Below are 21,448 nucleotides of genomic sequence, written 5' to 3'. Positions count from 1 at the left end.
AGAGTGAATTGTTAAAGTCAAGTGGGGCTTTAGCTACTTAAATGCAGGAAAATGTCAACACCCTCTCCCCCACCCCCCCAGACCCCAGCACCCTTTCAGCCTTGTTGTGGGCTGGGAGAAACTTTTCAACTAAGAAAAAAAGATAACTCAATCTTTCAAACTTAAGAAAGACGAGAATAACTCAACTAATACCACACCCGAATATTTTTCTTCCTCAACACTAGGTGATAGAACTGTATACGTTTTAAAAATTATTAATCAACGTTATGTTTGTGGCTATTTTGACCTTGCCATATGTGATCTGGAATATTTTGTTCTCAACTTCATCAGAATGATGGGGTTGTCCTTTTGAATAACGGCCACATAAAGATGTATTCTTTTGATGCTCAGCCCTTCCCCAAGTTCTGACTTTTGAGCCATTTCCAGCACTTGCCATTATAAGGAGTGCTACTTGGAGCATTTCTGCATAGGTCCCTTTTTTCTTTTAGAATTATTTCTCAGAAGTGGAAGTTTTAGGTCAAAAGATAGAAATAGTTTTTATGTTTCTTACCTATTGCCAGATTGTTCTCCAGAAATATTTGAACCAATTTAAAACACCCACTCCCTTATAACACTGAAAGTCCTTTTCATTTCAAGACTAATTTATTACTTAACCCCCAGGTTATTAAGTAGCCATCATGAGGCATATAGGAGTCAGACGGACTTGAGTTTGAATTGACAGTCCTCCTGAACGCTAGTACCGAACCTCAATTTTTAATGGGGTTATTGTAAGTATTAATAAGATAAATTACCTGCTCGATGTCTAGCACATGGTAAGTGCTTAGCAAGTGGTAACAGCTATGATTATCATCCATTCAGTTCTTACCTGGGGAAGAATCAGAGGAAGAGGGTTCCTTAGATAGTCCAGCTTGGCACAGGTCTGGACCACTCTGGCAAAATAAAGGTGTACATCCTGATTTTGACCTTTAGGCCTACAGGCTGATACTCGAGATCCAAAGTTTTCTTGGTGGATTGTCTTGGATGGGCTCATTTTCTTATCTGATATGGAGAGGGAAAAAAAGGTGCTAACATCCAGGCTAGTCTCCTTCCGTGGCCTGTAGCCCCACCACCTGCCAACCTCTTCTTCAATCTCTCCCAAGCAGTTCCTGCCTCACGCTGGGGACCGCATCTTGATCACAGGGGCAGCTGACTCCAAGGTGCATGTCCACGACCTGACAGTAAAGGAGACGATCCACATGTTTGGAGACCACACAAACCGGGTGAAACGCATCGCCACGGCGCCCATGTGGCCCAACACATTCTGGAGCGCTGCTGAGGATGGGCTTATCCGGTGAGGGCCTGAGGCAGGGAGTGGGGCCTGTGCCTCCCCGGCTCCCACTCCATGTCGGTTCCCCCATCCTATCTGCCCTACTGCTTCCTTCCACAGGCCTGGCTCCTTCCCTTCAACAGAGTTCCAGCCTCATTTGTCTGCCCAGCACAGTTATCAGTGAACAAACTCCACTGATTTACCTACCCTGTTCTTCACCTTCCCCACTTCTTACCCTCTCCTGAGCAACATTCAAGCCCACTGGCTTTCTCACCATCTCAGATGCACTGTCTGCCTCCTCTGGGCTTTCATACTTGCTGTTCCCTCTAACTGGTTTTCTCAGTCCCAGCTCTTTCTCAACTCTTTCTTACCCTAAGGAGACAGCTTGAGAGTCACCTCCTGAGAAGCACCTTCTCTGACCATCCTATCTAAAATAGATCCCCCACCATTGTTCTTTGTCTCCGTGCCCTAATTGTATCCTCTATAGCCCTAATCACCCTCTATAGTTCTTTTATTTTATTTACTTGATGGTTTACTTTTTTGTCTGTGTCCCTCACTGAGTAGTAAACTCCCTCAGCATTTTGTCTGTCTTGTCCATGTCTTTCTTGTCCTTGGTTGTGTTCCTAGAGCCCAGCACAATACCTGGCACATAGAGGCACTTGATACATTTCCCTTGAACAGTCGCTCAATGGGCATATTCCTGGGAGGGGGATAGCCAGCCAGAAATGGTTAAGTGGACTCTCCCCCTTTTCACTGGCCTATATCGTCACACCTTTGCCTCTACTTCCCTTCTTCTTAAAATGGTCTCATTCCCTTTCTTTAGCTCCTTTCTTCACATATAACCTTAGAACTTTTTCCTTATCTCCACAATCTGCTTTAATTGCCTTCTTTGAGATACTATGGGGCTTTGTGCCCTCTTCCCTGTTACAGAGCAGGAGGGGTGTCTAAGTCATACATGAGCTAGAACTCAGACAGATCAAGTCAAGTCCTCCCTCTGTCACTCAGTGTCTGGGGCAAATCACTTCACCCCCCCGGACCTCAGTTTCCTCATCTATAAAATGGGAATTATCATAATATCTCTTTTGTTGGCCTGAGCATTAAAATTGAGATAGTGCCCGTAAAACTTTAGCCACAGTACTTAGCAGACACAGTGCACTTGGTCGGTGGCGGGTCCAACTCTCTGTTGTGCTGGTTGACCCTGACTGACTAGACTGTGCCAGGGCAGCAGGTAGAGGCTAAGCACCTAGGGCATGGGGCAGGAGCCTAAGCACTTAGGGGCAGGCACAGTCAGGGGAGGAGTCCTAGCAGAAGGTGAACACAAGCTGGCCTTCCAGAATAGACAGGATTTGGATGGGCAAGGAAAAGCAGAGTGGACTCCCCAGCTTGAGCAGAGTTTGTGAAGGCATGGGTAAACGTGCCACATACAGGACACAGTTCTGAGGCTGTAACTGACCCACACTTAGAAAACTGAGGAGCAAGGTTGGAGAGGTATGTGAAATCATGTCTTGAAAACCAGACTGAGTAGTTTGATAGAAGTAAACAAAGAGTAAACTCATGCTAAAAGTATTGAGGAATCTCTGCAATTTTTTGAGCAAGAAAGTGATGCAACAAAAACAATATTTTAGGAAGAGCAATCTGGTGAGGATGGCTTAGAAAGATAAGTGAACAATGAAGAAATTATTGGAGATGTTTAGGCGGAGGTGGGTGAGCACATGAATGATGCCCTCGCCATTCTCTGGATGTGCCTGTGTCCCAGCATCAAAGCAGTTCCCCAGTAGGAGTGTGCTGACGCTGGGTGGATGTTTTGGCATGACCTTTACCACCCGGATGGGACTTGGGCTTGTCCTGGCAGTTGGTGTTTCTAGGTAGCTCTTAGATGATCTCCAGATTTTCTTTTCTGTCACCTCTATACTTCTTTCATCTCCTGCAAGAAACTAGGTTAAGAATAGAATTATTCTTAATCAAGGATCAGAGCAGAGGGGTTAAAATGCAGTCTTTCCAGCTCTGCACTATCTCAGTGCTGCACTTACTGCAGTGTCGTCCAGGCAAGTTATTTAGCTTCTTTGAACTTCTAGTGGTACCTAGAGATGGTGTGAGAATTTAATTAGATAATACATGTATAACACTTGGGAACAATACTGGACACAAAGCAATTTCTCACTAAGTGTTAGTAGTCAGTAGTGATAGTACTTAGTAACAATAATATTGATATCTGTTTTTTAAAAAAAAGGGTTTAGTAGTATCTACCTTAAAGAGTTATGTTAGAATAAAACAGAATGTGTGAAGCCTACTACAGGTGCCTGGCACACAGTAGGCACTCAAGAAATGGGAGTAGTTTTTGACATTCTTATTATTTACAAACAGGTTCAAAGCCACTCCCAATTCCTTTGCATTTGGGCCTTGGCTTCTCCCCTGCCTTCCACCCACGGGCACAACCCCCAACCCACTGTGTCCTCTCTCACAGCCAGTATGACCTTCGGGAGAACAGCAAACACTCGGAGGTGCTGATTGACCTGACAGAGTACTGTGGCCAGCTGGTGGAGGCCAAGTGCCTCACCGTCAACCCCCAGGACAACAACTGCCTGGCAGTGGGGGCCAGTGGGCCCTTTGTGAGGCTCTATGACATTCGCATGATCCATAACCACAGGTATGAATAGCGCGGCCTCCCGTGGGCAAGGGAACCCGGAACCTGCTGCCCCTTTCCCTCATTGCCATGCCCTCTTCTTTTTGAGGTGGGTTGTTTTTGCTTTTTTTTTTACATTTTTTATTTCTTTAATGTTGTATCTATTTTATTTATTTATTTGTGGCTGCATTGGGTCTTCGTTGCTGTGCGTGGGCTTTCTCTAGTTGCAACGAGCGGGGTCTACTCTTCGTTGCGGCACGCGGGCTTATTGCGGTGGCTTCTCTTGTTGCAGAGCACAGGCTCTAGGCGCGCAGGCTTCAGTAGTTGTGGCACGTGGGCTCAGTAGTTGCGGCTCGCGGGCTCTAGAGCACAGGCTCAGTAGTTGTGGCACATGGGCTTAGTTGCTTCACGGCATGTGGGATCTTCCCGGACCAGGGCTCCAACCCATGTCCCCTGCATTGGCAGGCAGGTTCTTAACCACTGTGCCACCAGGGAAGCCCGGAGGTGGGTTTTTTTAATTTTGTGATTCTTTTTAAAAAAATTTAATCCATGCTTATTTTGGAAAATATGAAAAGTATACTAAAGAAATTACCCATACTTCATTACCTGAAAGAAATCACTGTATATAGTATTTTCTGCTTGTTCTTTCACTATGAGTGTGTATACAGAGTTATAATCTTATACATGTAATTCCTTTATTTGTACATATAATTCTACCTTATTCTTTTTTTTTTTAAACAAAAGTAGAATATACTCAGAATCTCCACAGAAGTCCCAGACCTGAGCGGCTCCGCCAGCCTGGGTTTTCAGTGGACTCCTGGGACAAGTGCAGAAACTTCTGGCCTGCATTACTTTCCTTTGTGGATTTGGGTGACCACTATTGCTCTTCACACGCTGCATGACTTAGGGCGGGCCTTGAGCTTTTAGCTTCTTCATCTGTAAAATGGGAATAATAGGGTGGCCATGAACCAAGACAAGTAGGCAGGACCTACTTATAAAGCACTGTAATGTATGTGTCCACAGCTGTCTAGTTGGTGGACCTTTGGGGGTGCTGAGATAAGGAAGAGAGGTACCTCCTCCTGTATCTCTCCAGGGATATACACTTGGGTTTTTCTCCAGGAAGTGTGGTATGGTCTAGCCAGGAGTACTGTTAGGCCTTATAACCTATATGGTTTGCCTTCCCACCAGAAAGAGCATGAAGCAGAGCCCTTCAGCAGGTGTGCACACCTTCTGTGACCGGCAGAAGCCCCTTCCGGATGGTGCAGCCCAGTATTACGTAGCAGGTAGGGCTCAGCCCAACTCTGGCCCTAAACTCTTGGCAGGGTGCTGATTGTCTGTGGGGCAGTGCAAGGAGGCAGCATGGCATGATGACCAAGAGCAAGGGGTTTAGAATCAGACAGACCTGGGCTTTGATGACTGTCAGTGACCAGCTATCATATAACCTTTGGTAAATTACTTACCCTTGAGGAGTCTTAATTTCTTTTCTGTAAAATAGGGTTGTAATGACTCAATGAGATAAAGCATATAACACAGTTGGCCCAGTTCATATAGTAAGGGCTCAACATTGGGAGGGATTGGAAGCCTCACACTAGGGTAACAGGGCTGTTCCCTGCAGGTCACCTGCCAGTGAAGCTGCCCGACTACAACAACCGTCTGAGAGTGCTGGTCGCCACCTATGTGACCTTCAGCCCCAATGGCACAGAGCTGCTGGTCAACATGGGAGGAGAGCAGGTATGGGCGGCAGCCCAACGTGGCTCTGCCCTCCCCCCGCCCACCCTCATATCCAGCAGCCAGGGCTGTGTACCCCACATCCCCTACCATGAGGCACACAAGAAGCCTCATTGTAAATGACGTTACTGTGAAATGTGGAAGTGCCATGGCATCTTTGGAATTCCCAGAGAGGTGCCCTGGCCTTGAGTGTAAGGTTTAGAACTGACAGACTTGACTTCAGATGCTGGCCTTTTGTTTACTAGCTCTGTACTGTGACTTTGAACACCTCTCTTCATTTTCCTGAACCTTGGTTTCCTCATCTTCTATTTTCCTAGGAGGAAATGCTGGGGCTCAGAGCATGCAGCCAGGCTGCAGTTTGGGGCCAGCTTTGGGAAGTGTTCTTTGATAACGGCAGGTTGCTAACCCTTCTGTTTACAATCTCTCAGTCAGGATATTAAGTAATCCTTTTTTTTTTTTTTTTTTTTTTTTTTTTTTTTTTTTTTTTTTTTTTTTTTTTTTTTTTTTTTTTTTTTTTTTTTTTTTTTTTTTTTTTTGCGGTCCGCGGGCCTCTCACTGTTGTGGCCTCTCCCGTTGCGGGGCACAGGCTCCGGACGCACGGGCTCAGCGGCCATGGCTCACGGGCCCAGCCGCTCCGCGGCATATGGGATCTTCCCGGACAGGGGCACAAACCCGTGTTCCCTGAATCGGCAGGCGGACTCTCAACCACTGCGCCACCAGGGAAGCCCTATTAAGTAATCCTTGCAAAAATTCATTTACTCTACAAAGTCACTGAGTACTTATTCTGGGGGTAGCATTATCATAAACACGGGGGAAACAAATGTGAAATATGATCCATCCTAGGCTGATGGGAGCTACATGGCAAATGAAACCGTTGATGACATTTAAAGTCAAGGTGTGACACAAGAGAAATGGGATGGAGACTAGGTGAGCCTTTGAGTTCAGAAGAGGGCTCTGGCTTCAGGTTGCTTAGCTGTCACCTGGCTTAAAGGTAGCATAAAGATGAGTGGCGAGGCAGTCTAGCAGAGTGGTTCGGAGCCAGACAGACTCGGTTTTGGGTCCTGACTGTGCCACCTGCTGCTTTTATGGCCCTGGATAAATTAAACTCTGAGCCTACATTTCTTCATCTGTTTAGGGGGTGATGATAATAGTACCTTTTCGTGGGGGGTGGGGTTCTAGGATGAAATGAAAGAAAGCCATATAAAACACTTAGCAGAGGTCCTGGAGCAAAGTAAGAATTCAATAAATAGTAAGTAATAATAGCTAATATTTACTGAGGGAAGTAACTAGCAGTGTTACTTTGGGCAAATTGCTTCTCTGCTCTGAGGCTTCAGTTTTCCCATCTATAACATGAGACCTCTGAGGACCTTGTTGACATAATAAACATGTGATTCACAGTAATGACAGTATTTCAGGCCATCCACCCTAAGGGCCAGGAACTGGCGAGATTTTCCTGCCTGAGGTTTGCTCCGTAGAAACACCCCTTCTCCCTCACTTGATGGTTCCCTTCTCAACACTCAGCTGTGTTCCTGGGAGCCACCCAGGCCTCGCTCACAGTCCAGCCACCTTCCTTGCCTCACAGTGTCCATTCTTTTCTTGACCCCTGCACTCTAGGTCTATTTGTTTGACCTGACTTACAAGCAGCGGCCGTACACCTTCCTCTTGCCTAGAAAATGCCACTCCTCAGGGGGTAAGTTCTCCCTTCGGGTATCCTTTAGGGCATCTCTGCTGGGGACCATGAGTGTACAGTGCCTCTGCTGAGAAGCCTGCCACTTACCTTGTGCTGACTGTGATCCTGCAAAAGGAGTAGATTCTCTGAAATAACACTGTACAGTAAGAAGGAAGGTAATATTAGGTCAGAGAGGTCTGTCAAAGGGGTTTGCGTCACAGCCCTTTTCACTTCCCTCCGAAAAAGCAGGTTCTTTCCGTGGCTTGGCTCTTGAGGGCCTGGAGTAATTGTCTTTCCCTTCTCGTCCTGGACCAGTCTCCTCATTGATTTCTTCCTGGGGCCTACAGTTGCTTTAGGCACCTCCTCACCCCCGCACTCCCATCCCCACCCCCAGCTAATGCCAAGTTGAAGTTGTGTCCCGCTTCAGCCAGCAGAGGGCGCACAGGCTTTTCTTTATGTCCTTGCCTGCTTTCTGGGAATAGACCTACCCTGGGGGGATAGCCCCACAATGGAACCATCAGACCCTGTGGTGGAAGCTGGAGGGCTGCTGAGGAGAAATGAGAACCTCCTCCTAAGTTGTTGCTGTTCCTTTCTGCCCACCCCCTCCCAGAAGTTCAGAATGGCAAGATGTCCACCAATGGTGTGTCCAACGGTGTGTCCAATGGCCTGCACCTTCACAGCAACGGCTTCCGGCTGCCAGAGAGTAGAGGACATGTCAGGTGAGGCCAGCCTGACCTTCCCAACCTTCCCAGCCCCAGTTACACCCCACTGGACTGGAGGGAGGGCATGTCCTGTAAACCTTCCTCCTGACCCCCACCCAGGCATACACCCCAGAGTCAGGGGACTGGGGCAAAGAGGCTTCTGGACTGTGGCTAGTGGTCCCAGTGCCACTTCTTCCTGGTAGGACTGCAGTCATGCTCAATCTGGAGCTCTGGTCCCTTGATCCCAGTAGCCGGCGTCAGGACCCAGGGGCTAATAGCTCCTCTTAGCACTGGGCTCCCTCCTATAAAGGGGTCCCACACAGATGGGCCTCCCCCATTATATTCTCTCCATTCATAGCATCTTCTAGCCTCTGTTCACTTCCAGGCCCTGTGCTGGGCTTTGGATACAGAGGTGCCCAGATCCTCTAGCCCTTGAGAGAAACGTAATTATCTATAGAGAGATCCATGAGAGGCACTTGGGTGGTAACGAGGTTCGGCTCGTTGGAGGCTGTAGGTTTCAGCTACTTTCATGCCCAGGAGTTTGATTAAGAATTCCATTAAACCTGTCCAGGACAGCTTCATTTCTCCCTGTTTTTTTTTCCCCCACTGGCTCAGAGCATCTGGAATTGTGACCATCACCTATCACAATAACCCAGGCCAAGGATAGGAGTGGTACCCTCTTTTAGATGACAGTGCAGATCCCAGGGACCAAGAAAACCTGAGTGGCCTTCAGGCAGGGCTACAGACTTCCTGAGAGGCTTCTCTGGCCTTCCTTGGTTGGCCTGACTTGGCTCTGCTTCCCCCACAGCCCCCAAGTAGAGCTGCCCCCATACCTGGAGCGTGTGAAACAGCAAGCCAATGAGGCTTTTGCCTGCCAGCAGTGGACCCAGGCCATTCAGCTTTACAGCAAGGCCGTGCAGAGGGCCCCTCACAACGCCATGCTCTACGGGAACCGAGCTGCTGCCTACATGAAGCGCAAGTGGTGAGTGGGCCTGATGGAAACAAACTGTTGAGGCATCCATGGAAGGTAGCAGTGACATCCTGCTGCCTCTTAGGGCTTCTTAGGCCCAGGCTTCTCCTCCCCACCTCCAGGTTAGTGGTGGGCAAGTGCCTGACTCATTAGTCAGGAAGCCTCAAACACCAAGAAAGCTCACAGTTAAGTGGAACATGTTCACAAGTAGCTTCAACATGGTGCTTCGTTAGAAAGTGCTGTGACCACTGGAAGTAGGAATTGGGAGAATGGTTAATCCCCACTCTTGGAGAATTGCGCCTTGAATTGGACTTTGAAGGAGCAGTAGAATCTTGCTAGATGGAAATGAGGCATTTGGTGAATTCAGTTGGTATCTGTTTGAAATGATTCTGCAGCTCCTTGACCTTGGGGCTTGCTTTCCTACGCTCTTGGACCGTTTGGACCAAACACAAACAAGATCCTAGACATCCAAAGCTGTCTGTGGGTCTTGCTGAGTTGTAGTGGCTGGTGGTAAGGGAGTAGTAGGTCCATATCCTGAAGAACCCTTTATCTTTGGAGACCACCAGGGCCCCCGGCCCTTCTGCCTGCAGCACCAGCAGGCAAGCAGGCAGGCAGACCCCATCCCCCAGCCAGGGCCAGGATGGGAGATGGATAAAGCTGGGCCCACAGCCATTTCTGCTCCGTCTGGCATCCCTTGGCTCTGCCCAGACAGACAGGCCAGCTGGTGTGCCATCGTCTGGCTGCAACTAGTCAGGCCAGAGAGGGAAGCTTAAGAAACCCACCCAAGTCAGCAGGATGGTGGATGGGGGTTCAGAATGCTGCTGCCCCCACGGGCCTTAGCTCAGGCATCAGGAGCTTCCCAAGGGCTCAGATGGCAGCCAACCCCAGGAGACAACAGCTTTGGGGCCATCCTGAGGTGTGTTGCCCCTCTTTCCCAGCAGGTGGGTAGAATGCAGTGGTGTTCAACCAGGCTCTAGGCTAAGAGCTGTCTCATTCCTGCATTCTTGCTAAGAGAGACTGATGATTTCCCAATCCATGGGTACCCTCAACGTGTTCTCTGAATTCCTACTATGCACTAGGAACTAGGGACACAAAGTTCTGTCACTCTGAGTTCTTGTGCTCCGGAGTGCCCAGTCTCTGGACAGGGGATAAAGATGTGGACATGCTTCATCACCAAAGAGGCAGGAAGCAGTAAGTCTTTGAATGATCAGGTGAAGTGCTGTGGGCATCAAGAAAAGTTAGGTCACTTTAACTGGGGATCAGGGAAGCACCAGGAAGATGTGATGTCTGAATGGGCTTTCAGTGTCAGCAGGCTTAGACGGAGATGCAAGGAGGAGGGGACTGGGGGAAGGACATTCCCAGGGAGATGAAATGGTGTGAACAAAGGCGTGGGGGTGGGGGGCTGACTGAAGAGCTTGTTTGCAGAACAACAAATCCATTTGGCTGGAGCAGAGGGTTCGGGCTGGGACTGGCAGGAGATGAGTCTGTGAGGTAGCCTGGGGCCAGCCTGGGAAGGACTTGGAATGCAGAGCGGTGGCGTTTTGGCCTTGATTCAGTGGACGATGGGCAGCTTCTGAAGAGTTTTGAGCAGGAGAGGGCTGTGCTGAGGGCTGTCTTTTCAGGGAGATTGATCTGGCAGTAAGTCTGGATGGGTGAGCCCTGGGGCCAGCCTGCTCTCTCCCCAGCCCCACATGCCTGCCAGTGACCCCCAGAATGTCACATTCTGTCCCGGGCCAGTCTCCCCAGGGCTGCCATCTGCTCCTGGATGCAGTGGGAGCGGTCACCCTCTGGCACCTGGCTGCTCTCTGGTCTGGCTCTCTCCAGGAGCTCTGAGGGCCACCTTGCAGGCAGTAATTGGCTTTCCAAACAGCGCCTGCTCCTTCGTCACAGCCACCCGTTCTGACGCAGGCCGCGCCATCGAAGCACTCTGTCTCCTGCCTGCCCCCACCCTGGCTGAGCTGCTTGCTCCTGGTCTGAGCATGGCTGTTCCAAGGACCGGATGCTTCCTCTGAGTGCTGTAGGAGAAGGAGGGTCAGGAGGATAGCTCCCATGTTGGGCCTGCTCTGGCCTCGTGCAGGGGAGCTGTGAGCTGTGCCTTGGTGGAGGGAACGTCAGCTCTAGGGAGTGCTGCTTAGCACGGTTGGGTCCTAGGCCCACCTCAACCCAGCAGGAAAACAAAAACAAAAAAAACCCCACAGCTCCCAAAGGAGAAGTGGCTCCTGTGACCCGCCTGGCTCTCCAGATAAGAGGTGGGAACTGGTCTGTGGAGCTGGGGGAAGGTGTATTTTATATTCCGGCACAGGGTGGGAGAAGGAGGGGCTTTTTCTTTGGCCCCTCCCCACCCCCCCAAAACCATTCCCACTTCCCCATATCCATGCTTTGGGAGTTTGGAGAAGTCAGTGTGGATGATTTGGAGCTCCTGGTGTATGCCTGCCCCCCGCCATCAGCTTCCAGAGAACTGACTCTGCCAGACTGTCAGGCCCCATCCTCCAGCCCTGGGAGGTAGAGGCCACAGCTGCTGTGGATCAGTCAGCCAGGACAGAGGGGGGTCTGGCTGAGGGCTTGCTGCCTGCTGGTCAGACGCTGAGTCCCCAGCCTGGCCCTTTTGGCTTCCCCAGAGCACAGAACTGTCCTTGAGGGTATCCCGCCTTGGGCATGGCTTTGAAGGCCAGCCGGGGGGATTTGAGGAGGTGGATAGAGGAAGGGAGAAGGAGAGCTTGGGGAGCCTGAGGCGGGCAAGATGCCAGGCCTTCTGCTGCAGAGCTGCTGGTGCCTGGGGTGAGTGGGTGCGCAGTTGCATGCTGTGTCCAGCAGAGGGCAGCCGGACACTGGTTTTTGCCTCACACCCACCTCCCACCCTCTACCTACCCTGCCAAGACCTCGGGGCTCCTGGCTTGCCTCCTTAACGTAGTCTGTCTCCTGGGGAGCAAGGCCTGGGCTGAGCCAGGATTCTCTTCATCCTCAAGTACCCTTGCCCTGAGATCTCTCAAAGGTGGGCTGGGATGGCCGCAGGAGGCGCAGGAGACGGAATGGGGACTCCCTGCTTGTCGCGTGACCCCACCTCCAAGCCACATTCCCCTGCCTTCCCAGGGATGGTGACCACTACGATGCCCTGAGGGACTGCCTCAAGGCCATTTCCCTAAACCCATGCCACCTGAAGGCGCACTTCCGCCTGGCCCGATGCCTCTTTGAGCTCAAGTACGTGGCTGAGGCCCTGGAGTGCCTGGATGATTTCAAAGGGAAGTTCCCGGAGCAGGCCCATAGCAGCGCTTGTGATGCACTGGGACGCGACATCACGGCCGCCCTCTTCTCCAAAAATGATGGTGGTGAGTCGGCACTGAGGCGGGGTTGCTGTCACTCTATTTGAGGTGCTACAACGACATTCTGGAGAGGACATAGTTCTGAGATAGGAGAGGCCTAGGCTCACGTACTGATTGAGAAGCCACATGACTTTGAGACAGTCACTTGGTCTCTTTGAGACAAGGATTAGCAATAACATGTTTAAGGCACCTGGTGTATTCCCCCTGGGACTCAGGATAGGAGTCAGCTGAGCCCAGTGTGCCTCGCAGGTCATTCTCTTCTGCTCACAGACAGGGCCTTGGCCATTCCATTGGGATCTGAGTTCGGGGTAGCTGGCTGGGGTGCACTTGCTCCAGTTTGCATGGGTGCAAAAGAAGCAGCACAGGGCAGTAGAAATGCCTTGGGCACAGGTGTGGAGCCTCAGTTCCAGTCTCAGCTCTGCCATGTGAAACCATTTGACCTTGGGCAAAGCACAGCCTCTCCATACCTGCTGCCTTATTTGCAGAGAGCATTCGAGGCCCTGCCCAGCTCACCTGGGTTGCACTGGAGAGTAAACTAGGTAGTCGTGTGGTATACAAACATGAGAGGGGAGCTCACTGAGGGCAGACATGGATCCTCCCTGTCTCCTTTGCAGTTTACTAACCATGGGTTGATTCATTAGTCTGAACAGTGCCAGGCACTGTGCTGGGTCCTGGGAATATATCTGGGAACAAGTCAGATGGAATTTCTGTATTCATGAGTCTGTAGCCTAGTGAAGGAACCAAGCGATGGAGAAACAAAGAATGCCCTGTGGCCCTGCTAGGGTGCAGGTGTGGTGGGGAGGGCTTGATGGCAGTCTGGGGTTCTTGAGGAAGAGACATTCAGGCTGAGATCTTGAGGATGCAGAGGAAGAGTCAACTAGATGCAGAGTGTAGCTGTGGGAGGTAAAGAGTTCCTGGCAGAGGGACCAGTATGTGCCAAGGCCCTGAAGCAGGCAGGAACAAGGCACTAAGAAGACAGGTATGATTTTACCCAAGGCACTTAACCGGTTAGCACCTCATTTGGATCCATGATAACTCGTCTTCTAGAGAGGGAGGGCTTGGACCTTACTGCCTTCAGAGCTATGGATCTATTTAGAAAAATCACCCCCTCGAGGCTCTCTTGGCAGTGCTTTACCCTCCCCTCCCTGCCTCTCACATCCACAGAAACAGACCTTGGGTCTGTGCATCCTTGAGGCTTCCAGACGTTATTCAGGGACCTAAGCCAAGGCCCTCTTGGCATCAGAGGTCTCCTCTTGAACACCCTCAAGGCCAGGATCCAAAGATACTTCTTTCTCATAGTTGTTCCCAGTTTTCCAGGGAAGAGGTAGAGACGGGTAGCCCTACGTTGCTTACTGCTTGGACCGAAAACAGGGTCAAGGGTGGGGAAAAAGTGGGGGAGGCGAGAGAGGGACAGGACTCTCACCTTTCCTTGTTCTCTGCCCTCAGACGAGAAGAAGGGAGCTGGTGGTGGTGGCAGCGGCCCCGTCCGCCTCCGCAGCACGAGCCGCAAGGACTCCATCTCAGAGGACGAGATGGTGCTGCGGGAGCGAAGCTACGACTATCAGTTCCGCTACTGTGGCCACTGCAATACCACCACAGACATCAAGGAGGCCAATTTCTTCGGCAGGTCTGAGGCCCTGAAGAGGAGGAGGGCACAGTCCAGTTGGCAGCAGGAGGTTGCGGGGGGGTGGTGGAGCATGGGGACACAATGCTTTCAGAAAAGTCCCACATCCCAGCTCTGCCTTTGTACCCTTGGGCAAATGGCTTCATCTCTGTGGGTCTCAGTTTCTTCACCTATGAAATGAAACCAGCCCTCCCCACTCAAGGGGCCATAACAAGGACTAATGAGGTGACCCAGAAAGCATCCGGTGCAGCACCTGGACTCTTCCTTACCCGCACCTCCTGCTCCCCGTGCCCCCACGTGCCAGAGCTTGGGTTCTTTATCTGGTTGCTTGGAGCCTTGGGAAGGCACCCTCATAGGCTGTCAGTCTTGGCAATCTTTTGTGCCTAGAACTGTGCCGCCAGTACTGAGAGACCTAGCCCACGTCTCAGACACCATCACCCCCAACCCTCCTTTGTAGATGCTGTACTTTCTTTGGGTAGGCGAGATACACGAATGTGAATTAAGAATCTCCGTCAGGATCCCTTCTAAATGTCAATGGTGTGTCAGGGGCAGATGTGCTGTAGGATTTCAGGGTCTAGATCCAGGAAGGCTAGGACTACTGAGGGAAGGCTTAGGCAGGAGTGTTCCCAGAGACCTAAGAGATGCACGATCTGGTCCTGGCACCCAGGGTGCTTATAATGTACTTCGGGGGAGAGTAAGTAGGAGAGACCTAGGCAGTCCCTGACCCTGAGTTTAAGAGAACAGTTGAACTGTGACACCGCTCTGCAGTGTGGAGAGAATTACCGTGTGCATGGGAGTTCCAAGTCAGGTAAAGACCCCAGAGTTCGGGGGGCCGAGTGGCTCCAGACTTCCCTGCTCTCCCTTTCCCTAAGCCATGCAGCCTCTGCTTGAGGCCACAGGGCAGTACCCCACCTGACCTCCCTGCCCTTTGCCCCCCCGCCAGCAACGCTCAGTACATCGTCAGTGGCTCTGATGATGGCTCCTTCTTCATCTGGGAAAAGGAGACCACCAACCTGGTCCGCGTGCTCCAGGGGGACGAGTCCATCGTCAACTGCCTGCAGCCACACCCCAGCTACTGCTTCTTGGCCACCAGCGGCATCGACCCCGTTGTGCGGCTGTGGAACCCCCGGCCAGAGGTGAGGGTGTGGCAAGGTGGCAGATGCCAGACAGGGAGGAAGGTAGGGATGGACCCTACGCGAGGCCTCCAGCTGAGCCCATGAGGGTTGGGAAGGGCAGTGAGTCATACAGAGGCTAGGAGCTGCTAGGATGAGCAAGCTCTCACCCCAGGGCCCCAGGCTGCATCAGGGTGGGAGCCAGCAAGCTCTGAAAGCTCCACATGAAGTGGGCAATTCCAGGGGCAAGAGTTGTCTCCTGCCTTCCAGAGGCATATCCTTGAGCCAGCTGGCACAGGTGAGACTCACACATGGGAAACAGCAACCAAGGACTGGGTGCGGGAGGGCAGGGAGGGAACCAGATCAGCTCCAACACCACTTCATGAGAACGGTACCTCAGAGGCTCCCTAGGTACCCTGCCCCTCGTATACCACTGCCTTGTGTCCCCCAGAAGCTGTGCAGAGTCCTGTCCCTCAGTCACACGAGAAGTATGTAGGTTTTAGAGTCTGATGGGCCTAAGTTTGAATCCTGGTCCCTCCACTTACTGCCTGAGGGACTCAACCATCTCTGATCCAGGTTTTTACCATCTGTACATTGGAATGGGAATGACATTACCACCTCAGAAGGTTGCTTTGAGGATTAAAGAAGTGATGCCTGTGGTGTGTCCAGCAGCCCACAGGGACACTTAGGACGGTGTGGTAGTCAGTGTGGGTAGTCAGGTGGGCTGGCCCCCTGCCCTCTGCCCGACCTCCTCCCCTTTCCCAGCTGGCAAAACAGAAGTCAAGAGCTGTGGCTAATTTTCTATGAATTTTAAAGAGAGAAACCCTATAGGACCTTCCCTTGGGGGGAGAGGAAAAGGAGGATAAAGGAATCCTCTTTGGGAGTGGCAACAAAAGAGTGGGGTGGGGGGAGTTATATCTGTGCTCCCACCTCAGGTATATAGTTTGTGTGCCCAGCATATCCTGGTGTGAATCCTCCCTCATTTATGTCCATGTATGCCGCCCCCATATATATAACCCTACGTGGTGTGCTCCCCGTATATGTCTTGATGTGGTATGTCCTCATCATTTTCCAGCGTGGGGTCTCCAGTGTATACCCAGCTATGTGTATTCCCCCCAGTTTATATCCCAGTATGTTGTGTCTCCTCTGAGTATATATTACCACGTGCCCCCCAACCCCAATATGTACAACCCCGTGTGGTGTGTCATCTCCCTCACATACAGCCTGGTGTGTGTGTGTGTGTGTGCGCGCACATACGCACGTGTGCGTGTGTTTGTCCCATACATATCCCAGTATGCGTTCCCCTCTACGCATGGACACACATGGATATACCCATATACATCTCCTGGTATGTACATACCCTCTCCATACGTATAGCTCAGTCTGTGTGTGTGTGTCCCCTGCACATATATCCCAGCAGTATGTGTGCCTCCCCCCACACAGAGTGAAGACCTCACAGGCCGAGTTGTGGAGGACATGGAGGGTGCTTCCCAGGCCAACCAGCGGCGCATGAATGCGGACCCGTTGGAGGTGATGCTGCTCAACATGGGCTATCGGATCACAGGCCTGAGCAGTGCAGGTGCTGGGGCCTCTGACGATGAGGACAGCTCCGAGGGCCAGGTGCAGTGCCGGCCCAGCTAGGCCCTCCTAGCCCTGGTCCCCAGCCCCTGCTACCGGCTGGGACCTCCACCCCTGGGCAGGAGGTCAGGGGGCTCTGTTTTGGTTTGTCTTCCCCTTCCCCCCATTTTTTCCTTTTCCCTGTTTTGTTTGTTAGTTTGGCATTGGGGGTGGGGATTGCTACAACTTGCTGGCTTTTGGACTTTTGGGCAATTGCCCCTTGACTGGCCCCAGCCCTGAGCAGAAGAGCAGGAGGAGAAGCCCCTCCATATGCCCACCACCACCTTGCACTTCCGTGTCCCTGGAGGGCTCCGGCCTGCCTCGGGTGGGGAGGCAAGGGCTGAAGCTGTCTTCAAGGACTGACCTACCCTTCAGTTGGCAGCAGAAAGGGGAGTGGAATTCCCAGTCCATAAGGGCTAGCCTTGACCTGTTACCATTCTCGCTTCTGGTGGGCAAGGCTAGCTCCCTCCTGGTCTTCAGGGAAGGTTCTGAAAAAGCATAGGGTGCCCCCTTCCTTGCAGAGCCACTCTGTCAGGGTGGAAACAGAAGTAAGGATGGGAGCCCTGGAGGGGCAAGGTCAAGCCACTGCTTCCTTGCAGTACAGCATCCCTGCCCTCCTCCCAGGCACTGGCTCTGGGTCCTGCGCCCGCCCTCACTGGCCACCCCTGGGGGCTTAGCCTTTCCCAAGGGCCCTGGCAGTGTGGGGCACCACACCATTCCCCACCCATCTGTGCCAGCCCTTCTGCACTCTGGAGGGCCACTCTTCCTTCGGGCGCTCTTCAGCCTCACTGTGACCTTTCTGCCAGAGCTCCCAGCCAGGCCTCCTCTTGCTGAGATGGCACTCCCTGCTAGGAGCCTTCCAGGCCCTCCATGCCCTCCCTCCTATCCCACATGCTGAGCCGCCACAAAGACCAAAGAAGTGATGGCTTTTCTCTGCCCCCTGCTGCTCTGGGGGGAGGGGGTGGGTCTCCTGAGCCACTCGGATAGGGAAGTCCCTAACTCAGCCCCCTCCCTCCCTCAGCAGCCTGAGCTTTACACTGGATGCAGCGGTCACCCCACCACTCACCAGACCTCCCTCTTTGCCCCCTTGGCTCTCAGCTCAGGAGCTGCTCCTGCAGTTGGTTCATCCTTCCTCCCCTCTCCCTCCTCACTCCCCTCAGGGCTCACTTGGCTCCAGCCCTCCAGCTGCAGCCTCTGGGGAGAAGCAGCCTCCCTCCCTCCCTCCCTCCCTCCCTCCCTCCCTAGCCTGTCTCAAGTCAGACACCCATGCCCAAAAAACGCAAAGCATTTTCAAGAATGAGCACCGTCTGCTGACACAGCACCACCACTTCTCGGTTGAGGGACTCCCACCACCTGCATCCTCACAGGCCTCCTCCCTCCCTCCCTCCCTCCGCCCTGACTCTGCCAGGTGCCTCCTCTCGGCCAGGCTTCAGAAAAGCCCTGTAGACAGCAGGGCCATGTTAAAAGCTTTTTCACAGTTTTGAGAAGATGAGGGGTGGGCGTGGGGGGTGGTGAGGATAGTGGTGGGGGTCTGGCACCATCTCGTCATTGCTTTAATCCCAGCAACACAGGTGGCAGCCTCTCCCCCTTCCTCTCCCCCGCCCCTCTTCCCACCCCTCTCTCCTAGCTTGGTAATGAAGTATATTTATTGGTGAAGGGAACAGCTGCTGCTGCTTCTCCTGCTGCTGGGACTTGCTCCCCTGTCTCTTCTCCACGACCTTTCTCCAGCTGGGAGGGGAGAGCGGGAGTACTGGGGCTGGGCCCTGGGGCCCAAGGACTAGCAGGGGCCCCTTTGCTTTCCTGTGTTCGAGCCACCCGCCATTTCCTCTGTCCCTGCCTCCTGCCTGCCCAGCCTGGGCCCTGCCGTGTGGAGAGACACATAAGCCTTACTGTCCTCTGGGGGCAGGAGCCGAGCCTTTTTGTTGCTCCGCTCCCAGGAGAGTGAGGGTGACGCAATTGATTAAAACCATTTTGTTCTAGGTGTGGCTGGTGGCATTTGTGGGGTGCAAATGCGTCTTGGGATCAAAGTGAGAGTATCTCACCTCTGTAGCTCTGTGACTCTGAGTAACCACACCTCTACTGGGTAGAATAAGGCCTGCCTTGGAGGGTCACCAGCCTAGCAGGGCCAAGTGCAGAGCCCGGCACTGGTGGCTGTGATCTGCAATAATAATCAGCTTTCACTCTCTGGGCTGTTTTCTCATCTGTAAAATAAGGAGGTTGAAGTCTTAGCGGTTTTTCAAACTTTTAAAATCACAACCCAAACAAGAAATACACATTTTACATTGTGACCCAAGATACCCACGCTAATTTGTATGTATATACTTAACATAAGTTTTACACAATAATATGCTTGCTACATGCAATGTGTTCTGTTTACCATTCTATTAAGGAGAAAAAAATGCTGACTATAACCCACTAAGTTGATTTCACTACGTGCAGTTTCTTGATGGGCTCTGGATTAGAGGATTTCTTAGACCAGAGGTTCCCAAACTTTCTCAGCTCACTGAACCATTAGTGTCTCAGTAGTTTTTTCATGGACCCCCTAAGCCAAAAGAAATACCTAACATTTCAATGTGTTAGTTAAGCCCGGATCACTTAAGAATAATTTATGTCCTACCAAGTTAGTCATTTAAAAAATTATTACATATAAGTTAGAGGAAACTATTTTTATTTCATTCTTGAAGAAGTACAATAACTAACGGAATCTGTGTGCTTGTGGGGTGCTGTAAAACTTGTCAGACTTTCTAATCAGATTGGACCCCACCACCTTCATTTCCTGTCCCACACTGACTTTCATTTGCTTTATATCACAGCAACCGCTAAAAACCCAGCTTCTCAAAGATGACATAATCAAAGGAACGTAGTGCAATCTAATGATAAAACTCTGAACCACCTTGAGCTAGTAGTCCTCTCGGTAGCCAACAGATGCTGAGTAACTCTAAATTTATAATATCCTACTGTGCTCCTGTGACTTTGCTGTGGCACCCTAAGGTGCCCTGATGCACAGTTTGGGAACTGTGGTTCAATACTGTGGGAACAATAGTTTCACTAGTGAGATTTTGTGATTATTCTGTTTGTGCATTTGGAGAGAACCAGGCTGAGGCCAGCAGGGTATACTCAGTTTAGTACAGGAGACAGAAAGGGAAGAGGTCCTGTCCGAAGCACAATAGGTGATGTTATGAAGCAGGTGCTTATCATTCCTCTGTGTTCCCAAACTGAAATCTGCAGAAGCTTCTTCAGGACATTTACAGACCAGGAAAGGAAGGGACGATGTACAAGGCCAAGCGAGTAGGGCATAGTCCCAGGTGCCCTCATGGACCCTGAGTGATTCAGTTCAGCTGCACTGTAGAGGGTGGAGTGGCCCATGGACTCTAGGGGCAGCCAAACTGTGGAGGACTCCTGTGCTTGATGAGGGATTGTAGGCTTGATCCTGTAAGCAAGGAGGAGCCACTGGAAGACTTTACGAGGGGCTCCATTCCATTTGGAATTGGTACGTTTTTTTTTTTCGGTACGCAGGCCTCTCACTGTTGTGGCCTCTCCCGTGGTGGCGCGCAGGCTCAGCGGCCATGGCTCACGGGCCCAGCCGCTCCGCGGCATGTGGGATCTTCCCGGACCGGGGCACGAACCCGTGTCCCCTGCATCGGCAGGCGGACTCTCAACCACTGCGCCACCAGGGAAGCCCTGGAATTGGTACTTTTTTATTAGTAGACTATTGTTTTTTTTTAGAGCAGTTTTAGGCTTACAGAATATTGAAAAGATAGTACAGAGAGTCCCATATAACCCTCTCTCGCTGGTTTAGTTTCTCCTATTATTAACATCTTGCATTAGTGTGGTACATTTGTTACAATTAATGAACTGATATTGATACATTATTATTAACTAAAGTCCACAGTTTACATTAGGGTTCACTCTTTGTATTGTACAGTTCTATGGGTTTTGACACACACATAATGTCCTGTACCCACACTGTCAAAAATAGTTGCACTGCCCTAAAAATCCCCTGTGCTCCACCTATTCAGCCCTCACCAGCACACACACACACACACACACACACACACACACACACACAAACAAAAGGGAAGAAGATAAAAGGTACTAAGTACTTAGGAATAAACCTAGCAAAATCTGTACAAGGTATTTATGAGGAAAACTATAAAATTATGATGAGAAAAATCAAGGGAAATCAGAATAAGTGAAGAGATATTCCATGCTCATAAATAGGAAGACTCAATACTATTAGATGTCATTTCTTCCCAACTTGGTCCATAGCTTCAATGAAATCTCAATCAAAATCCCAGCAAATTATTTTGTGACTATCAACAGGCTGATTCTGACGTTTATATGGAGAGACAAAGACCCAGAATAACCAACACAAATAACAAAGAGAAAGAACAATGTCAGGGGATTGACCCTACCCAACCTCAAGACTTATCATAAAGCTACAATAACCAAGACAGGGTGTCATTAGCAAAGGAATAGACAAATGAGTGGAATGAATTAGAGAACCCAGAAGTAGATCCACACAAATATGGTCAACTGATCTCTGACAGAAGAGCAGAATCAAGTCAGTGGAGAAAGGAAAGTCTTTTCAAAAAATAGTGCTGGAAGAACTGGACATCTACATGCAAAAAAAAAAATAAAAAAAAAATCTAAACACTGACTTTACACCATTCACAAAAATTAACTCAAAATGGATCATAGAACTAAATGTAAAACACAAATCGATAAAACTTCTAGAAGATAACATCGGAGAAAATCTAGGTGATCTTGGGTTCAGC

General features: G+C 50.8%; 1 protein-coding gene across 2 annotated transcripts in view; it reads left to right on the top strand.

Annotated features, from left to right (window-relative positions):
- WDTC1 (WD and tetratricopeptide repeats 1) overlaps window positions 1-17,469 on the top strand; it is a 71,457-nt gene extending 53,988 nt beyond the window's left edge. Inside the window, exons 6-16 of one of the 2 annotated variants that reach the window (XM_007459095.1) lie at window positions 1,143-1,330; window positions 3,771-3,953; window positions 5,118-5,212; window positions 5,545-5,660; window positions 7,272-7,347; window positions 7,937-8,045; window positions 8,836-9,009; window positions 12,088-12,323; window positions 13,764-13,944; window positions 14,885-15,077; window positions 16,497-17,469. In XM_007459095.1, coding sequence (XP_007459157.1) covers window positions 1,143-1,330; window positions 3,771-3,953; window positions 5,118-5,212; window positions 5,545-5,660; window positions 7,272-7,347; window positions 7,937-8,045; window positions 8,836-9,009; window positions 12,088-12,323; window positions 13,764-13,944; window positions 14,885-15,077; window positions 16,497-16,694 — 1,749 coding nt within the window. In that variant the 3' untranslated portion in view covers window positions 16,695-17,469. The remainder of the gene's footprint in view (window positions 1-1,142; window positions 1,331-3,770; window positions 3,954-5,117; window positions 5,213-5,544; window positions 5,661-7,271; window positions 7,348-7,936; window positions 8,046-8,835; window positions 9,010-12,087; window positions 12,324-13,763; window positions 13,945-14,884; window positions 15,078-16,496) is intronic. The other variant, XM_007459096.1, reaches the window with a different exon arrangement.
- Window positions 17,470-21,448: the final 3,979 nt, after the last annotated feature.

This window comes from Lipotes vexillifer, unplaced genomic scaffold, assembly GCF_000442215.2.
Source record: "Lipotes vexillifer unplaced genomic scaffold, Lipotes_vexillifer_v1.1 scaffold496, whole genome shotgun sequence".
Classification (NCBI taxonomy): Eukaryota; Metazoa; Chordata; class Mammalia; order Artiodactyla; family Lipotidae; genus Lipotes; species Lipotes vexillifer.
Note: the sequence above shows the minus strand (reverse complement) of the source record. Positions and strands in the feature narration are given on the sequence as shown.